Source organism: Buteo buteo, chromosome 3 (genome assembly GCF_964188355.1).
Source record: "Buteo buteo chromosome 3, bButBut1.hap1.1, whole genome shotgun sequence".
Classification (NCBI taxonomy): domain Eukaryota; kingdom Metazoa; phylum Chordata; class Aves; order Accipitriformes; family Accipitridae; genus Buteo; species Buteo buteo.
In genome coordinates this window covers 52834302-52852515 of record NC_134173.1, presented here as the reverse complement: position 1 = coordinate 52852515, position 18214 = coordinate 52834302, and the positions used below count along the sequence as shown (strand labels likewise).

The window sequence follows — 18214 nt, the reverse complement described above, 5'->3', positions numbered from 1 at the left end:
TTCAAAATAAAATAAAAAATTGAGGAGGGAGAAGGTTTATTTTAAGCTTTTATTTAAAAAGCTGTTGGCCATACTGCAGTCACTGCTCATTATACAGTAGTAAATAGCTATTTCAACCACTAGCAAAAAAATCAGAAGTTTGTTTCACTGTTTTGAATATACTATCACACATCCAACCTGACAAATATTTTCATTTATAGCAGTATAATCTTTATCTATTAGAAGTCTTGGTCCTTGAAAAAAATCTATTGATTTTTGCTGCAGACAGGTGAGAAATTTGCCCTAATACCTGAACAGTTATACAACTCATCTTCTACCAGAAAGAGATAATTTCCTAGCCACTGAGTTTCTAAGACAAGTTACTCTAGGATCTACAGTGTTGCTATTCTTAGTCTGTAAACAGACAGCTCCACTACCCTTTCTCAAGGGAACTGTGAATCACTGTGAAACTACAAATAATTGAGTCAGTTTTACTTCAGCTCTGTTCTGAGCAGCAAAGGCTGATGGACCTTATCACAGTAAACAAGATTTAAAAAAAAACAAAAAAACAACAAAACCACCAAACAGTGAAGCGTTAGAAATCTGAAATCCTCTCAACTCCACCCATCTCATCCTTCACAGTATGTAAACTTGGGAAAAAAACAAACAAACAAACCCAAAACAGAGAAACAAATTCGCTAGCAACAGTCAGATAACTTTTCTGTTGGAAGGGGAAAACAGACAAAACATCTTTCTCCCTTGCAGTGGGAAGAGACATAAACATATCACAAAACATTAGCTAAAGCTCTGCAGGAATTGCACCTATGGGGAAACAAACCAATGACAACTCCCTGTCCTGACTGGAGGGATGCTCAAGAAGCTCCTCACTAAAGGACTTTCTTTAGGAGCCTCTGGTGGGCCTTTCTACTGGTGCTCACACCCTGGCAAGCTACACAGTGCAACAAACTTTGGAGCAACAATTATGATGACCGTTCACTTAAGACATTCATGAACCTCTTATTTTTAACTTATTTTTCAGTATAAATAAGTTACTTACCAAATTCTCCTAAAAATGACCTGAGTTACAGAAAAAAGGCAGATAATTAATACTAAAATATAGAAAGGCAACAGTGATGACTGTGTTAGTCGCAAAAAAAAGTCTTGGGAGGGTGCCTGAAGAGATTCTTGACAAAGGAGCCAATTCATTGTAAAATTCCTAGTGAGGCAAAAACATCCCATTAAAAACAACAGCAATACCCCACAGATTAGCAAAAAAACCCCTGTACACAACCAATCACAGTTTAATCTATTCATGTCATAGGAAACTATTTCAAATTCATCCTTGAAAAGTTATCTTTTCATCATTTGAAACTGCTTTGCAAGTACTCTTTAGAGTAACTGTCAAGAGCTTATCTTTGAAAAAAGAATCAGTGATCTGAAGAGACCAGACTACAACTCTTTCATATCACAAAAACCCAACCTCCCATTTAACTCCATTATGGGGACCACAAAGCACTTCATTGTCACAGTGGATTAAGATTTTAGAGATATTGATGCAAGAAGGTATGCTTGTCCTCATTCCAAACGGGGAGATGAAGAAGGGAAAGTGGTCATCTGAGATCACAAGCCCGAGGCACTGCCAAGAATAGAATCCTTAATGCTGAAATTCTAGTTCTGTAGCCGAACCCACTTGATCATTCTTCTTTCTCAATTAATGAGCAGAAAGCTTATATACTCTGCCAAGAAGCACTATCGATGTGTATTCTCAACTGGAATTGGTGCAGCATGTGATGCTTTGAATGCATTCTTGTCTTATTTTGTTTTGCTCTCCTCCCTCTTTTCTTTTTCTTTTCCCCCAAGGGAAGACTAGAGAACTGAACCACTTTCAATTGGACAGAATCAGTTTAAAGATTAACAGCTGGGCATGTCCAAACTGGCCTTAGAAGACAGATCTTGAAGCTCTTGTGCTGCAAACCATAACTCCAACCCACAGTTAGACAATTTTCTAGGCGTAGTTGCACCCAGTTTGTCTCAATCACTGGCTTCATTGCAGAGTTTGACAGCCTGGAAAGTAACATGTAGCAAGTCCCTGGGGGAAAAAAAAATAAAATCCATAATACCTGGTAGCTGAAGAAACTGAAATCCTGACCAGAAGCAGTCCTTTCTTTTCTTGCAAAACACTTACAAATGAGCATGTATGTGTGTTAAACACTGCATCTTAGTCGATGTCATTACATCTTGTCTTCCAAAAATTCCCCAACAATTTCATTTATGTGTAATGTCATTTTGCACTTCTTCCCCTGAAAGGCCGTGAAGTAGTTTTGTAAGAGAGATGCAGTTCCCCGGAGAGAGTCCCAATTCCTGCACAGAATTGCAAGTCTTGGCTTGGGTCCAGGAGGTGTCTCAGTCCTTACCAATACTCCATTTGAAGTGCTGCAGAAAATCTGTAGCCATGATGTCATCTTCTTGTAGACCAACATTCAACTCTTCACAGATGCAAACAGTTTTTCTTAGAATCACAACAATTCCCTCTGACTTTTAAGTTGTCCCTTGTCCGAATTTCTTCCAAAACATACAGGGTTTTCTTCTGGGGTGTTATTCCTACAAAACTAAAAATAAAAGCCCACAACCCAACCCTGTTTTGAGATAGTACCAATAGTTCATGACTCTTTTCAGAGCCCTTTCTTTTCCAGGCTATAAAAGGTTAGTAGTACCACCACCTTCACCCTATTATCTCTGCTTTCAAGTCTTATTAGAAACACTAGACAGGGTACAGAAAGTTTTTGCTCTTCAGCATCAAAAGAAAACAAAAATCTATGAAATGTTTTCACCCCAAGGCATGAAAAATATTGAGGTGCCTCATAAACCTCAAAATCCTAAGTGAATTCTGTATATGCATCTTTTTTTAAGACAATCTTAAAACCAGGTGACAAATAGAAACTGTTTCCCTAACTCCTCTATAAAATTCTCACAACCCACTGAAATTTTACACTCACAGCAGTTTCAGAAGTTTGGATATCTTAGAAGGTGTAAAGAGTTTAAAAACTTACTTAGTTGTGTTTAAGCCAAGTTTTACTTCAATGAACTTCAGCAAATGCTCATTTTCTTTATGAGGAACAACCATCTGAAAATTAAGTTAGCAGAGAAAAATCTTATGAAGTGCTGGAAGCAGCTTTCATGTGGTCACTTCATTCAGATTACAAATGGGAACAATCAACTATTCAAGATTAAGTTAAAACTAACAAATTGGATTAAGTGTGCCAATTAAGGCACTGGTATAGTATCGTAAATCTTCACTTAAACCAATCTATCTTTAGGGTTTCCTTGAGAATATCATTCCCTTCGTTTCATTCACGTACCCCAACAGGAGGGCAAGTGAAAATCTGTCAATAAATTGTCAGAAGACTACCAAGCAGTGTAAAAAGGATCATGAAAAACATAGACTTACCCCCAAGCAAGCCAAAGGACATTGCATTTGGCTCCACTAAACAATAGGACTGCAGTCTAGCAAAAGTTATAAGCATTTGTAATCTTCACATAAATTGTTTGAGCAGCCAAAAGTTCTGTGTACTGTCTATGTAATTAAGTCATATTTTTCAAGGTTAGGTTTTATTTTCCTGGAGATACAGCAAGGCTAGCCAGTCTGAATGGCACAAGAAAATAATCAGATCTGAACTCCTCTCAAACTTTTTAGGGTTCAGTAGCTTCTTTATTTTTAAGTTGACACTGTTAATTAACACAACCAGGGTGAGTTTGAGACATAGAGGAAAAACACAATAAATTATGCAAAAGACTAGAGCCAGCAAGAGGGAGTTGCTAACCAAAATACAAGACCAGGCTAAAATCCTATCGTGTAATCTCAACTCCTAGCTGACTCTGACACTAAGCAAAGGTCTCTGTTCCCATGTTCTAGTTGAAACTTAATTGAAAATTGACATCTACCCTGAGACTACTCATACCGATTCCTGGCTACTAGGTCTTCTCCATACACAAGAATATCATTTTAATATTCAGACCAGTTTGTAGAGGCCATCCAAATTATAACAAAGCCCACATTTATGAAATACCTCGTGTGATTTAAAGAGTTTTTCTATGCCATGCTTTAACCTCAACCCAAAAGATCAAAACCCCAACAAGAAACAGCTGCTTGAGTTGTTAAAGACTTTTTATATAAATACAGAATGACTCAATTTTTAGTACTCCAATTTGCTATGAATTAAGTGATGAACTCTCAGATCAGTAAGATTAAGCAACATTTCAAAAGATTTTTCCAAGATACATCTGCAACTTTCCATTTACATTTTGACAAATAAAATCACTTTTTACAGAGGAATCTTACCTTTAGTAAGAAGTTCAGTGTCACTGTTATTGTAAGTACCAAATAAATGTACATTATTTTCAGCAATCTTGACATAAATGTACCTTTTTTCATATTCATCTGCAAAAATATTTTAAGAATGCCATATCATTTGGAGTTCAGTTTAAATAATAAAAACTACACACAGAGTTAGAGGAGAGTCTAGTTACCTGAAGGCATTTAGAGAGCATTAAAGCTGCTACAAGACTCAGTAATGGTGACACCAGTAAGGCTGAATTTTCAAACTGCAAAAGGTACCCCAAGAAGAGAGAAAACAAGTAGATTTTGTATACTTCATGGACCTGTCGAAGAAACAAAATAAAACACAATAAAATAAAATTGCAGTTGACACACGTCTTGCTTTTTAGAGAATTAGATAGCTCACTCCATTCCTCTGTTAATCAGGGGATTAATGGATCTCTATCCTCCAACTCATTAATCTAGCAGGGTACCATTTGGCTCTGGAAAGTATTTCACATCAAATGATCCTGGTCAGCCCCACTAATTAATGCACAATTACTTCACAAGAATTCTGTAAAAATGCCAAAAGTAGTAGTATTTTACAAAGCCTCGCCGTTCAGTAACACCTCACTATGATGCAGCATGAAGAAGTAACCACAATGCAACCATATGAACACACAATTTGTGTGAAAGAGCCGACTACTGTAAACATGTGCTTTCCTTGCCCTCACAATAAGTTGTTCATTTAACCTATCTTAGGAATATACAGACTGTTACTGATACTTTCTGTTATTTACTAATTGATAAGCAGACCTTTTAAACCCTGATACTTGATTTTTTAGACTTTTACCAAAACACTCATCTTCTCCCTTGTATTTTAAGGACCCTGCTTTGAACTAAAATAAATCAAACATTTCCCACTGCTGAGGAACAGAAAAAAAAGCAATTGAAAGAAGACGTGATGAATTAGAATTGCATGCAGTTTGAAATGGAAGTTACATCTAATAAAACTAGAAGGCACACATGTACAAAGTAGCATATATACCATGGCAATAGGCAGAGTAAAAATGCCTTATTGTTGCAACATTTCTAAGAACCATTTTGCAGAATAAATCCAAATACTTTCTTGTATTGAAAAATCAATTGGCCTTCAGCATCTCTCTAGCCTATTTACTGGCTAAATCAGTACAGGGTGGGCCATTCAGGGTGAATATGAGCCCTTTAACTGCACAGAGCCAACAGAGCAGTTTTTTGGTCAGCCCCACCCTACTGTGAATAGGGGAAAGAAAAGAAGAGGCAGCTAGGCCAAAAAGGATGCATGACTGAGTATCATTCATCACTCTTTCAGCTCTCCAAGGATGTTTGAGGTCTCAGCAGCTTTGTCTCGCTTCTGACCCTTTTGTTAGGAAAGCTGTCCCAAACACAGTAGTCCAAAAGACAGTGCGTTTAAACTCATTTTATTCTTCTGATGGACATGACATGCACTTCAGCTGGACCCACGCTGCAAGACGCTCAAGTCTTCACTCAGTCTGCACGCTTTGGAGCTCCTGAGCATTATTTATGGCAGGCACCTCTGAGGCTGTATTTAAGTCCCCAATTATCAGTAGGCTGAAGAGTTCTAATACCTTCTCTGTCTGGGCCAGGGCAAAGCTGTCTAGCAGAAAAAGAGAAACAGCCTGGACAAACAGGAGGTAATGACTGTATTCCCACATCATCATGAAGGTATACGTTGAAGCACTCACCAAAAGGTAACAAAACTTCTAGAGAAAAAAAGAAAACCAAAAAAAAGCATTAATTTCATACTATGCATCTCTGTCACTAAGTAACTGAGAGGTCATTAAAACAGAAATTATGGAAATTAATAATTATTTTAGGAAATAATCAAAATATTGACTTCAGACATATTTAACATTGTCAGATGGAAGAAATTACTGAAACATTCAAAAACATTTATAACCAATCAGAAGAAACATCTTTGACAGTGAGACAGGGAAAGGAAGTTACCACCATCTTCTCCAAGCAACAGGAAGAGCAACAAAATAGTTTACATAGTGAGAAAAAAATCTGCATCAGTTTATTTTAAAAAGACAGCACACAGCTCTTTACCACACTGTTCTCTCTGAACCCTCATGGGGGCATAACAGGGCAGGGCACGAGTCGCTTAGCAAAAACTGCACATGCCTAGGTGAAATCCAAGTGGCTGTTTTGAAAAGAACAAACAAAACATCTATTGTTTTCTGCCTAGTAGGGCAATAGTGAGAGAGGTAACTACTCTATAGCACAGTTCTACCAGCAACTCTTTATTAAGAAATTAATTTTGCTTTACCTCAGCAGAACAATTTAGGGTTTTTTTTAAATAGCCTGTGAGAGCTGCTACTTGACATGCAAAATATGGCAAAGCCCAATTTTCCCTTGATGGTATGGAGTAATCAATTCTTGTTGTATCTGTCCTAGAATAAAGTACAGACAAACAAAATTATTAAAAGATTTATGGAACAAAAATATCAAGGAAAGCCTAAATGTCACTTCTAGTTATCAGTGTGGCCTTGCAAGCCAACTATTCCTGTGTTAGCTGTAAAGTAATACTGACACAATTTTGCTGCCGATACAGGTCACAAATTTAACATCAGCATGGAAGGTCCAATCTTTAGTTATTTATTCAGCAGGTCTCCTTATTAGGTGGCATTTACAGGACTGAAGCCAAAGACCATCTGCCTCCAGCCTTTTCTGGCCCACAACACTGTGCGAGCCGGACGCATCACGCACTGCACGCAACATGCACTGCTTCTGCCAACCTGCACTGTGACAATGGAGCCTTCTTTGGCCACGAGCAGTGCTAAATGGTCTTATGTTATGTCCGTAGGCAGGGGATCGCTGCTGTAACAGCAGTTTTTCACATTACAATGAAAATCAGCTCACAGCTGAGAGAAAAGATTCCTTTCAGTTCTCACACAATATGTTTTAAATAAGTGATTTAAGTGGTCGAGCACAACATACTTAGAATCCAAAGTAGTGCTCCCTCATAGCAGCAGCACCAGCAGATACTCTGTCTACAGGGAAAACTCTGCCCAGCAAAACAAGAGATTAAAGACGGATGGGGAGCATGCAGGGTCTTCTCATGGAATGACTTGACAGTATCTGCACAATTAGAGCTGTAGGAGAAAGTTTTAAAAAGTGCTAAAGTGACTTAGAAGCACAAGTCACACTTTCAAATGTGATCAAAGGCATCAGTTTCAGAGGTACATAGTCTTCTTTGTGTCTACTATGCTTTTAAAAAGAAGCCTCAAGCTCCTTAATCATTTAGATATTTGAAAGCATCACCTTTCACTTTTACCTCTGAAGCCTCTTACAGAGGCGTATTTGGAGCTTTTTTAACTACTAGACCTTTCAATTTGTTAACACTGTTTAATCTTCTTTGCTGTTGAAAAAAATACAGCTTTATTCACCATTTTTCCTACTTTCTACTGTTTACACCAGCTTGATGAACAGTATTTTTAGCTACTAATCACAGATTTGGTCATGATGACTTCACACTCCTAAAAGACGCTTCCCAACAGTTCAACTTTAAAGGCATACCTCTAACATTTTGCTCCTCCATAAGTCTTTTCTTTCAAGTGCTCTCAAGCTCACAGAAAGCCCCAGAGCTTCTTGGTGACAAACCAGGAGCCTGAACACAAGTTCTCATTGCCCAAATGAGGCTCTCGATTACTGCAGTGTTTCATAAAGGGAAGGGACATTTTCTTGCAAGTGAAATGTTTTAAAATAAAAAACCCTTGAGATCAGGATCCTCTAAGAAGATTCCACTTTGCACAAAAACCCACTACAAAATGCAGATTAAAAAAAAAAAAAAAAATCAAAGACTCTTTACAAGAAAAATCAAGGTCATTTCCTTCTAAGCAACAGAACAACCGTCACAACATTTAGAGCTGGACACAGAGAACAATTCTGTTTTACAGCAGCTTTGGAAATTTGTTTTCATTCTTCACCAGCACAAAACCAAAACCTTCTGAGGAATGTTTTTGCAAAATGGAATTGCGTGAGAACACTCCTGTATTCACACACATACATAAAGTCAGTTCATCTAGCAGTGTGGATGGTTTGGACAACAGGAGGCCTTTCCATTAATAAAAGCATCATGAGAATGAGTGCATCTCTGGGAAATGTTTTGTATTCAGCATAAGAGCTTGCTCTCAAAATGAGAACACAAAGTTTAATAGAAAGCATTTCAATCCGCTCTAATATTTTAAAATGCCTTATTGACAAACTAGATTGTAGAAAGATGTTTTTCTTACCTGTTAATAATGAACCATGCTACAGTCAGCATTCCTGCCAGCCAAGTCCCACTCATAACCCAACTGGTTACAAACAATGCAGTCACATAAATTCCCTGCAGTCCAAAAACTATACCAATGTAGAAATACACTGGTTCAATAACTTCCTGAAATTACAAATAAAAACGAAGAGACATAGCGGCAACTGAGCTGAAGCTGGAAATGATTACTATTTACTATTTGCATACCGCTAACAGTGTGCTAGGTGCTTTACAAACAGGTAAGAGACAGCCCCTATTCTAGAAAAGTATTGAGCATGCTTTTATTTTGGGCTCAGGGAGAACAAAGCAGTGTGAATTAAAAGCACGCTTCAGGACTCAGCTTGCTAGTGCCATGATTTTTGTATTTGTTTTAGCATGAACATTGTTATGTGTCAGATTTAATAAATCTATACTGCAGTGAGATACAAAGTTCACAGGACTACTGGAAGAAGTTATGTAGGGGAGAAACTTGGAGAAGTAAAGATGTGGCAAAAACGGTTCCAAAATTAATAAAAAAGAAAGGCAAATGAGAGAGGACACAAGTATGCAGCATAAGCAGAACAAAGCCTGAGCAGAGCAGAGAGAGACAAAAGGTTTATCTACAAAAGTGTTTTTCTCTTTTATCTATACGGGAATGCGTAGAGACAGGTACCACTATAACAGACTTCTGTACTCTGAAGGAGCTAACTTTCCTGTTTTTAATGGATAGCACAGATACTCTCCAAATTTCTAAGCAGTTTGTAGAAGTAAAGAATAACAGACAGAAAAGTTTAGTGCATATAAACCCCCAAAATCCTATGCCAGAGACTGATCATAATTGAGGAGAACCTGGATCTGGTGAGAGGCGTAGCTCAACTCATTCAGCAAATATTGCATGTGTTTATTGTATACAGCATAGAAAGTCTCATACACACACACATACACAACCATAACAAAAGCACAGGAAGTAGGAGAAATGCACATACTTCGCTACCAGATGCTTGATATAAAACACTGGCAATCAACTCTGGGTACAAAGTCATTTGCTGGACTGCATTTATCGTCTTCAGTGATACTGTCTTATTGTTGTGTGTCAACTCATAAACACCTGTAGACAAAACAAAAAAGTATCATTCTTGGAATCACTTACTATTGCTGTTCTTAAAAGAGGTGAAAGCATACTCAAAAGTAGAGGGAAACAGACTTGACCATTAAAGCTAGTGACTGATTCACCACTCCTAATTTTAAAGGAAGGAGAAATTTCTGTGCCAGATGTCACTCCACCGTACTAATTTAGTGACAAAGTTACTACCATTTTTTGATCTAGTCTTTAAATAGAAGGCCCAAAACTAACCAGCTGAAGCGCAGCCTTTTCAGTAACCTACTGATGCAGCCCTGGAACCAGCTACCTACAGATCACCTTCACAGGAGGTTAAGAAGTGATACAAATATCTAATAGGGACAAGCAGGATGTATTAAACCCATCTCCACAAAGAGGTCAGATATGATGGCCTCATCACCATTTTCAGCCCTGTGTTTCTGAGACTTCTGAGAATCACTCACTCAACACAATACGCCTTTGTATGGGATCAAGATAAAATTGAAGCTGGCATACTTGAAGGATACATGATTCTGAGATACTATATTTAAAGACTTGTCATTACTTAGGACAATAGAGGGAAGAGGAAAAATAATCCAAATTAGAGGAGAGGGGGGAAAAAAAAAAAAGGAACAAAACCCCCAACAACAATGCAACAGCCAAACAAGCTAACTGCTTCCATCTCTGAGTGTATCTTGGTGTGTGGTCTGCAGCTGGTTCTCTGCAGGCCAAACCAGGTCTTGCAGGACTTATAACTGGGTCCAGCACAGCTATGATACACCTTTGAAAACTGCGTGCCCCCATAATACCTAGTAGACACATGAGTCTACCTGTTTGCACAGGCAGCATGCCTGGACGAGGCAGTCCATCTATTCAGAGCAAGGGTGATCTCCCCAGAGATAATGAGGAACTGACTGTATCGAAGACCCATTATATATTGCTGACGTGCTACACATCAGCTGGGAAACTGTTTAACCAATAAAACTATACATACAAAGTTTAACTGGCTTCAGATGAGGTTTCACAAGGGGACTGAACTAATTCAACGGCTGACCACTGAGAGATAGGGCTGTTCACTCCCTCTTCTGGAGTTCTCGCCTTTTCCCCATGCTAGCCCAGCTGCCCTTCTGAACTCACTAAACTAGCATTAAATTGTTCCATCTTCTTTTCATTGCTTTAGTTTGCTGCTGGTTTAGGGACCTAGGGTGAGTGAGCTCTAGAGCCAGCGCAGGATAAAGATCAGGGGTGCAAAGGAAGGAGAGACCATGGCCACCCAGTTTGTTCTCCTTCCTTTTGATTTCTGTCCCCATCACTCAGTGCTCATCAACATCTATTCATCATAGCTGACAGGAGTAGAAACCTCTGGCAAGGACAAGATGGAGCAGATCAACTCTTGACAGAAACTGTTCCATCTTCTCACAGAGGATGGAAAACAGTAATTTCCATCCCCCACTCCCAGATTAAACATAAATTATGCTTACATGGCAGAAAATCCACTATGTAGCATAGGCAAACCCAATGATAACTTCCATACAGGGCAGTATGAGAGTAATATTAATCCCACTGCAGAGTAGTGATTAAAGGCAATCTGGTGGAATACAGGATAGTTAAATATTGTTTTTTTAAAGGCACTGAAAAGTTAGGACAGTTTGCAGTTTTTAATCTGACTGATATACCTATATAAGAATATAAAATCAGTCTCCCCAGTCTGCAGGAGGTTTTTTACTATCTCCAAACGGAACAGGACTTTTCAAGGTTAATAAAACAAACAGGGTTTGTACCTCTTTCAAAGGAAGGAGCCTTTAGCAGTTCTTTATAGAATGAGTAATAAATGGCGCTGTCACCCTGAAATGTAATTTCTCGTTCAAGTTCCTAGGAAAAAAAAATATATATATTCACCTCCTGCAATCTCTTCCCATAGAAGACTATATATTTTCAGATAGACTGGTTTTGTAATACAGCACATGGTTATGACTCTACTGTACATCTTCAAAGTATTCCACAAAACATTAATCTTCACAGCACCTCCGTCAGGTATATAAAGGTCTCTATAACTTAGCAAACATGCTTGGAATCAGAGCAACTCAAATCTACATCATAAGTCAGCACAAGATCCACAGGATCTTTTCATATTCACAAACCTGAATTTCATTCAACTTTCCATACTTCACTAAATAATACAGTTCTTAAAAAAAAAAACCAAAACATACATTCCTGTTGTTTAGCTTATGCAATCCCAGTATGCTTCAGTTTTTTCTCCAAATTTTAGAAAGGTATTTCAATTATAAAGGGTGGCATGGAAAAACATACAAAAGCATGACAAGGCAAGACTACTGGTAGTAGGAGAAACACTTAAAAAAAAAAAGAAAGAAAGAAAACAAAAAAAAGAGACTATATCAAAGACAGAGGCCTGAGCAAGAGGACACAGGATTCTATAAGCAAGTAGTTCCAACCTGACATGGATCAGCTTTGATTTCAAGGATACAATTTGGCTTTTGTTTCAGTAGTTTAACTTTTTCTTTACCTGCCTGCTGGAAAACCAGAATTTCCGTTCATGATACGTTGAGAGGTACACAGCGTACATCATTCCACTAGTGACTGCCGCAAGACAGCCAAAGAAAAGTTTCGCAAAACGCTGAATTAACATATCTGAAAAGGGACAGCGAAAAAGCTAAAATAGTCCAGAGGATTTAGAAACAAACAGTATGCCCTACATATGACTCATTTCTGAACAGCAAGTAAACTTACTAGCATCCGAATTATCACACCATCAGCAGCACAGATACATTGAGAACTCGTTTGTTATTCCTGTCCTGCAGAATTTTCTTTCCCAGTTGTTACCATTGCTTCATACGACTCTCAAAAAAAATACTCACACACTACTCTGCAGATTTCTCTCCATTCTAGTAAGTTTCATTTTCAAATGAATTCCAAGAAGAAAAAGTGTCTTCCAAGTAAACAGAGCAAACTCTAGATTTTACCCAGAACACCGCAAAATTCTTAGAGGCATTAACAGAAAGAGGTGGCAATACAACATCTAGCATCAATAGCAACACATTCTATTCTCCATTCTGTTTTTAAATATGAGAGGAAGGAACTAATCTGAATTTTACCAAACTCATTCAATGAGTGTCTACTTCACCTGTAGCTCCTTCAAGTTAGTACGCATTTCTAATATAAAAGTTTTTGGTAGCTCGTGAGCACTTGCCTAAAATTACACCTGGGTTTAGTTCTGTTTCTTGAAAAGCTGTAAGGACTTTTTGTCTGTTCATGTTTCAGTACCATTACTTCACGCCTTTCAGCTCCCCAACCAAAAGATCACTCCAGGCACAATTAAAATATTTATTTGTACTGAAATAGTAACAACAGTAAGATTCTTAACCCATCTGCCTCTCCCCTCCCCCCCCGCCCCCAACCTGAAACAATCCAGAACTACCGTTTCACTCTGCAATACATAAAATGTCATTATTAAAGAATTCTAAAGTGCATGCCTGTTTTTTCTTGAAACATTCAAAAACCTAATTCAAAATAAGTCTGTTATAAATTACTGTGCTACAAATATCTTCCCATAAAATGTTAAAGAATAATGAAAAATAAATCAGAAGTTGGCTAAAAATTCTGTAGCTTACACTTTGGCGATCTTCCCAGCTTTGCGTTTTCTTTGTTTCTCTCCTCTGAAGCCATTTTGTCAGATTCTGTACAGTTTTGCTTCTTTCTCTGTCGCAGGTCTGCTGCCCCTGAAGACATTTTTTTTAAGTTATTGCAACACAATACCTAAAATCGCACTCTGAGAAATGCACACAGCAGCAAGTAACAGCCAGTAATTGCTACTGATTTAATCCCAGAGCAGATATATTTGACAAAAAGACTCAATTAAAGTATGTCATATGCCTAACTAAAACAATAATGTAACAATACAGAAATCAATTCGTATGTTATTCCTTAGAAAATCCAATAGTTTTCTCCTGAGGCCATACTCTGGGATTACCCAGAACCCAAACTGGAAGCTAACTGGTTTATTCCATGGTGAATGTATTACACAAATGAAGGAAAGCAGTAGTTTAGATAAGTTGATAGAGACACTGGGAGAAATTGGTGCCAATTCCATTGTACTCTCATCCTGGTTTCATGCTGCTATAGTACAGTAGTGTACTAAGCACATTATACTGTAATACAAAAACTGGGCTTGTCCATTACTTTTAAATTGAGCTGCCTGTTATTCATATGGTGAAAGCTTTTATAAAGCAAATATATGATACTATAAAGTAAATATATTGCCACTTTTTTCCAGATCTACTGGAACTAAGCAGATTTATGAATTTTTAGTCTAACATATAATTAAAAAGCCCAGTCTGCTGGGCCATGTAGATCACATCACAAGACTGAGGGCTTCTTTGGCTTCTGTTAAGTTTTCTGTAAACAACAGCAGTTTGAAGCCCTGGCCCATTTATTTTACAGTCTGAAAGGCAACAAGGCTAATTCACAGAGTGTAAGTCTCCATACAGAAGGACTCATTGCAAAAAGTCTGTTACAATTACTATATTAAAGATGACATCCCACAACATTTATGTCATTTAGAATTGCGATGAAAAGGTTTAACTGTAACTCATGCTCCAGATTTTTTAGCTCTCCAGTTTGACCTACTGTCCAACACTGCTTGAGATTTTGTAGCCACTGATTTCCTCTGGACATAGAACAGCTCTTTCATAAAGCCATTCAACTTTAAACTTGAGGTATCAATCTTCACATCCCACAACAAGCCTTTTAATTACTCTGGTTGTATATTACTTCAAGTCTAAACCAGTCTACTTTTAACTCCCAACTTTTAAATCTAGAAGTTAGAAACTAGAGATAGCAATATAAATAAACTGTTAAAGTGGTGTCTGCCTGTATCAGGACACATGTATCTGTGTTTTAACAGAATTTTCAAAGCAATTTATAAGTTATTCTGAGCAAATCAAGACTTCAATGATAACATTTTTCATGGAATGAACAGATAATGCCTACCTTCTTAAATAAGACAAGAATTGGAAATATATTGAACAAAACAAGGTTTAGGGTGTTTAGTATTACATTTATCATTCTGTCAATCCAAAATGAAATATACACCAGTATCTCTTCACGTCATGTATACGAGTTAATCAGCAACACAAACACTAAGTGCACTGCAATGAAAAGTCACTTGTACCACACAAAATAAAATAGGGCAAAAAACCCTAGATCACCGGAATGGGTAGATACGTGCTTGGAAACACAACTGTATGCCCTTGTCATAAGCAACAGCAGTGAGAACACTGGAGAAAAAGGCATTTCTTTCGCTCTTCTGGCAGATAAGTAAGCCATATTAGAAGTGTAACACACTTATGAAGTCTAGACTTACCAGCAGTAATAGAAAACGCCCAAAGAAAGAACAATTTAAAATTCTAATTCTGAAACAACTACATCTCAGTCAGCAAATTATCTTCACCTCAGTTTTGAAGACTGCTCAACAGATTCCCCCCCTCAAAGCAGTAACAAAGAAGGATCCAAGTATGCTACTTCTGTTGCATTTGCAGCTGCCTCAAACAAGAAAAATGCTGTTTCCTCTTCTATGAATCCTTTAAATGGGGTGAAATGAAAGTCAAACAAGGTGACAACTAAAAATAATCTAGGATTTTGAACTGATGACACAGCCTCCAGTACCTCTTTATCCAGCATGCAATTCTTCATGAGATTGCTTTCTAACTCTCTGTAAGTTCCCAGTGCATTTTTTTCCAACTCTTGTTCAGACAACTTACATTCCACTTTTTTTTGTGTGTATCCATTGCTCCTGTGTGCCACTATATTAATCCATTTTTCACCCGCAAATTGAGCGCTGCCTGCAATTCCTGTCCTCTCATCTAAAGAAGGATAAGATAGAGCTGGAAAACGTTTAGAGAAGGGCCACGAGGATGATCAAAGGTGTGCAATGGCTCCCATACAAGGAACAAGGAAGCAAGTTGAGGATGCCTCAGTCTGGAAAAGAAAATGACCAATAGAAACATGCCAGAGGTCTACAAGGTAGTGAAGTGCACAAGCAGGCTGAATAGAGAGCAGTGATTCACCTTCTTTTCTAATACTGGAACAAGAAGTTATCAAACAAACCCAGTGAGTCAGGCTAGAAGGAACCAGTTCGTTGCACATCGCCTTCATGTAGACCACTCCTACCCAAAGAATGTTCTGTAAACGAAGAGTTTACACAGATTCAAGAGAAGATGGACACATTTGTGGAGGACAAACAACCAAAGACTACCAAATACACAGAAACCATGTCCAGCTCAGAAAGTACCCCAGCTGAGAACAGCTGGGAGGCTGCAATATACCATGGGACAGTATCGCACATGCTTGTTTTGCTCTTGCATTTCCCTGGGTGCCTACTTACAGTCGTGTTTCTGCCAATTTCCCCAAGAAAACTAAGTGCTAACTCCTAGGGCCCACGAAGGGAATTAGCACAAAAGAGACCTAGAGAAAAATAATTGTATGGGGGGCTAAAAGGGAAACGAGGGATGTGACAGACTGAAACATACAGTCGGGGAAACGGAAGGGATGCCAAAGAAAAAGCACGCTCACAGAGGCACCCACGCAGCTGACGGCTGCTGCCCGGCGGGCTCTGCACGGGGGCAATGCCGGGCGAGGGAACAGAAACAGACCCCAGGTTTCTGGGCTCCCATCCACCCAGCTTCCTCCCGCTTGGTGCTGCAAACGACGGGCTGCCCTGGGCAGGGAAGAGGAGGCCTCGTCAGCGGGGGCCGCCGAGCAGGGATCGGGCCGGCCTGAGCCGGCACTGCCACCAGCCGCCGCGGCGGCGGGACCAGCGCTGCCGGGGGAGGCCGACTCCGCGTCCCGCAGGCAGGCGCTTTACCTTCGTACCGGCGCTGCTATCCCGGCACGTACCTGACACAAAACCGCTAGCCCCAGCCAAAGCCACGCTGCCGACCTGCGCCAGGGGAACCGGCCCCAGGCCCAGGCCCAGGCCCAGGCCCAGGCCACACACACCGACCTCCCTCCCTCCCTCCCTGCCCCCCAGCTCCGCGGCCTGAGGCGGCGGCAGCCCCGTTGGGCGCGCGCCCCCTCACACGGTACCGGCGGCGGAGGGGGATAAGGGTGACACACGCGCCGCCACCCCCCTCACCTTCCTCCATCGCCGGCCTGCGGTCCCCGCCCGCCGCCGGGGCCCCCCGCCGCTCTCTCCGGGGCGACGCCGCCCCGCCCGCGCTCCTGCCGCTGCCGCCGCCGCCGCCGCCTGCCTCTCGTCGGCCCCGGGGGCGGGAGCGCTCTCGCATAACACGGCGAGCGGAGCGCAGCGGCCCCTCACTTCCTGCCGCCCCGCCGTCGGTCCCGCCGTCGCGCGTCTTCTCCGGCGGAACTGTGGTAGCAGAGCGGAGGGGGGTGGCCGGAGCGCGGCGGCAGCGTACCGAGGCGTACCGAGGCGCGGGCGGCCACCTGGCCCGCGCTTCCGGCGGCGGGGAGCCGGCGCAGGGGGGGCTCCCCCTGCAGCCGGCCCCGGCCCCGGCCCCGGCCCCGGCCCGCTCCGGAGGCGCGAAGCTCCGACCTCCTGTCAGCCCACCCCGCCTCGCAGCCTTCAAAAGCGCCTTCCCACGGGCAGCCAAGTGCTGGTCCCTGCCGCCCCCGCCTGCCAGCCCGGCTGCAGAGGGACCGTGCCCCTTCAGAGGGGCCCACCCAGGCCGTGGAGCATATCCCGGGGGTGCCTCTCGCTCGGAACCCCACCTGCCCTCTGCAGAGAGCCGCCCTCCGTGGAAGGGGAGGCCTCCCCCCCTGCACAGCATTATCAGGAGAGTCCAGGCTCGATGGTCATGCACAAAGCCCTGGGCCAGCTGCGAGGGCCTGGTGAGAGAAGTGGTTGGTTGGGCCTTGACGCGCACCTGCCTTGGGCTCCTTTTTGCATCGTGAGGAACTACCGGAGCGCGGTGCCAGGGCCCCGCTGTCACAGGGGCTGTACAAGTGCAGGACAAAAGGATGCCCCCACCCCCGATGAAGTTACAGTTCGCTTTTGGGAAAATGGGCTGTGTTTGGGTAAAGGGAGGTCAGTGAAAGAGCGTAAGGAAGAGATGAAGCATCCTTATGCAGTGGAATAGGTGGGCGTTTCACCATACCAGCCACCTAATGATTACCGTGGTTATTGTCAGCACCCTGGCAAAAGAAGGATTTGGAGGGATGGGGTAATTTCATGAATGTGAGCTGGGTATGCCTTCAGGGCGTAAAGGATAGCATGGAAAAGTGTTTTCTGTAACTTAACAAAAGACCTGGGGAAGCCGGTATGTTCACTGATGGATGTGGTTAGAGTTAGTAGCTAAGTTAGGAGGACAGGGCTGGTGATGAAGGATCTTTAGAGTGAAGTTACCTACTTTACGCTTGAAATGACAACAGATAGGGGCTCAATGAAGAGATGCCACGAATGGGGTGACATGGCTACAACACCACCCATTGTTGTAAACAACATCATGTTGTTGTAACATTGCTGTAAATAAACACGTTTTTTTATTGCAGG

At 41.1% G+C, this 18214-nt stretch overlaps 1 protein-coding gene across 1 annotated transcript in view; it reads right to left on the bottom strand.

The window, feature by feature from the left end:
- Nucleotides 1-17783, bottom strand: part of DPY19L4 (dpy-19 like 4) — a 35988-nt gene extending 18205 nt beyond the window's left edge. Inside the window, 14 exon segments of the mRNA XM_075023621.1 lie at nt 1037-1195; nt 3030-3103; nt 4319-4417; nt 4507-4638; nt 5923-6057; nt 6624-6747; nt 8590-8735; nt 9575-9696; nt 11469-11559; nt 12212-12336; nt 13317-13424; nt 16838-17089; nt 17092-17188; nt 17190-17783. Of these exon segments, the coding sequence (XP_074879722.1) occupies nt 1037-1195; nt 3030-3103; nt 4319-4417; nt 4507-4638; nt 5923-6057; nt 6624-6747; nt 8590-8735; nt 9575-9696; nt 11469-11559; nt 12212-12336; nt 13317-13424; nt 16838-17089; nt 17092-17188; nt 17190-17783 (2258 nt within the window).
- Between the last annotated feature and the right edge of the window lie 431 nt (nt 17784-18214).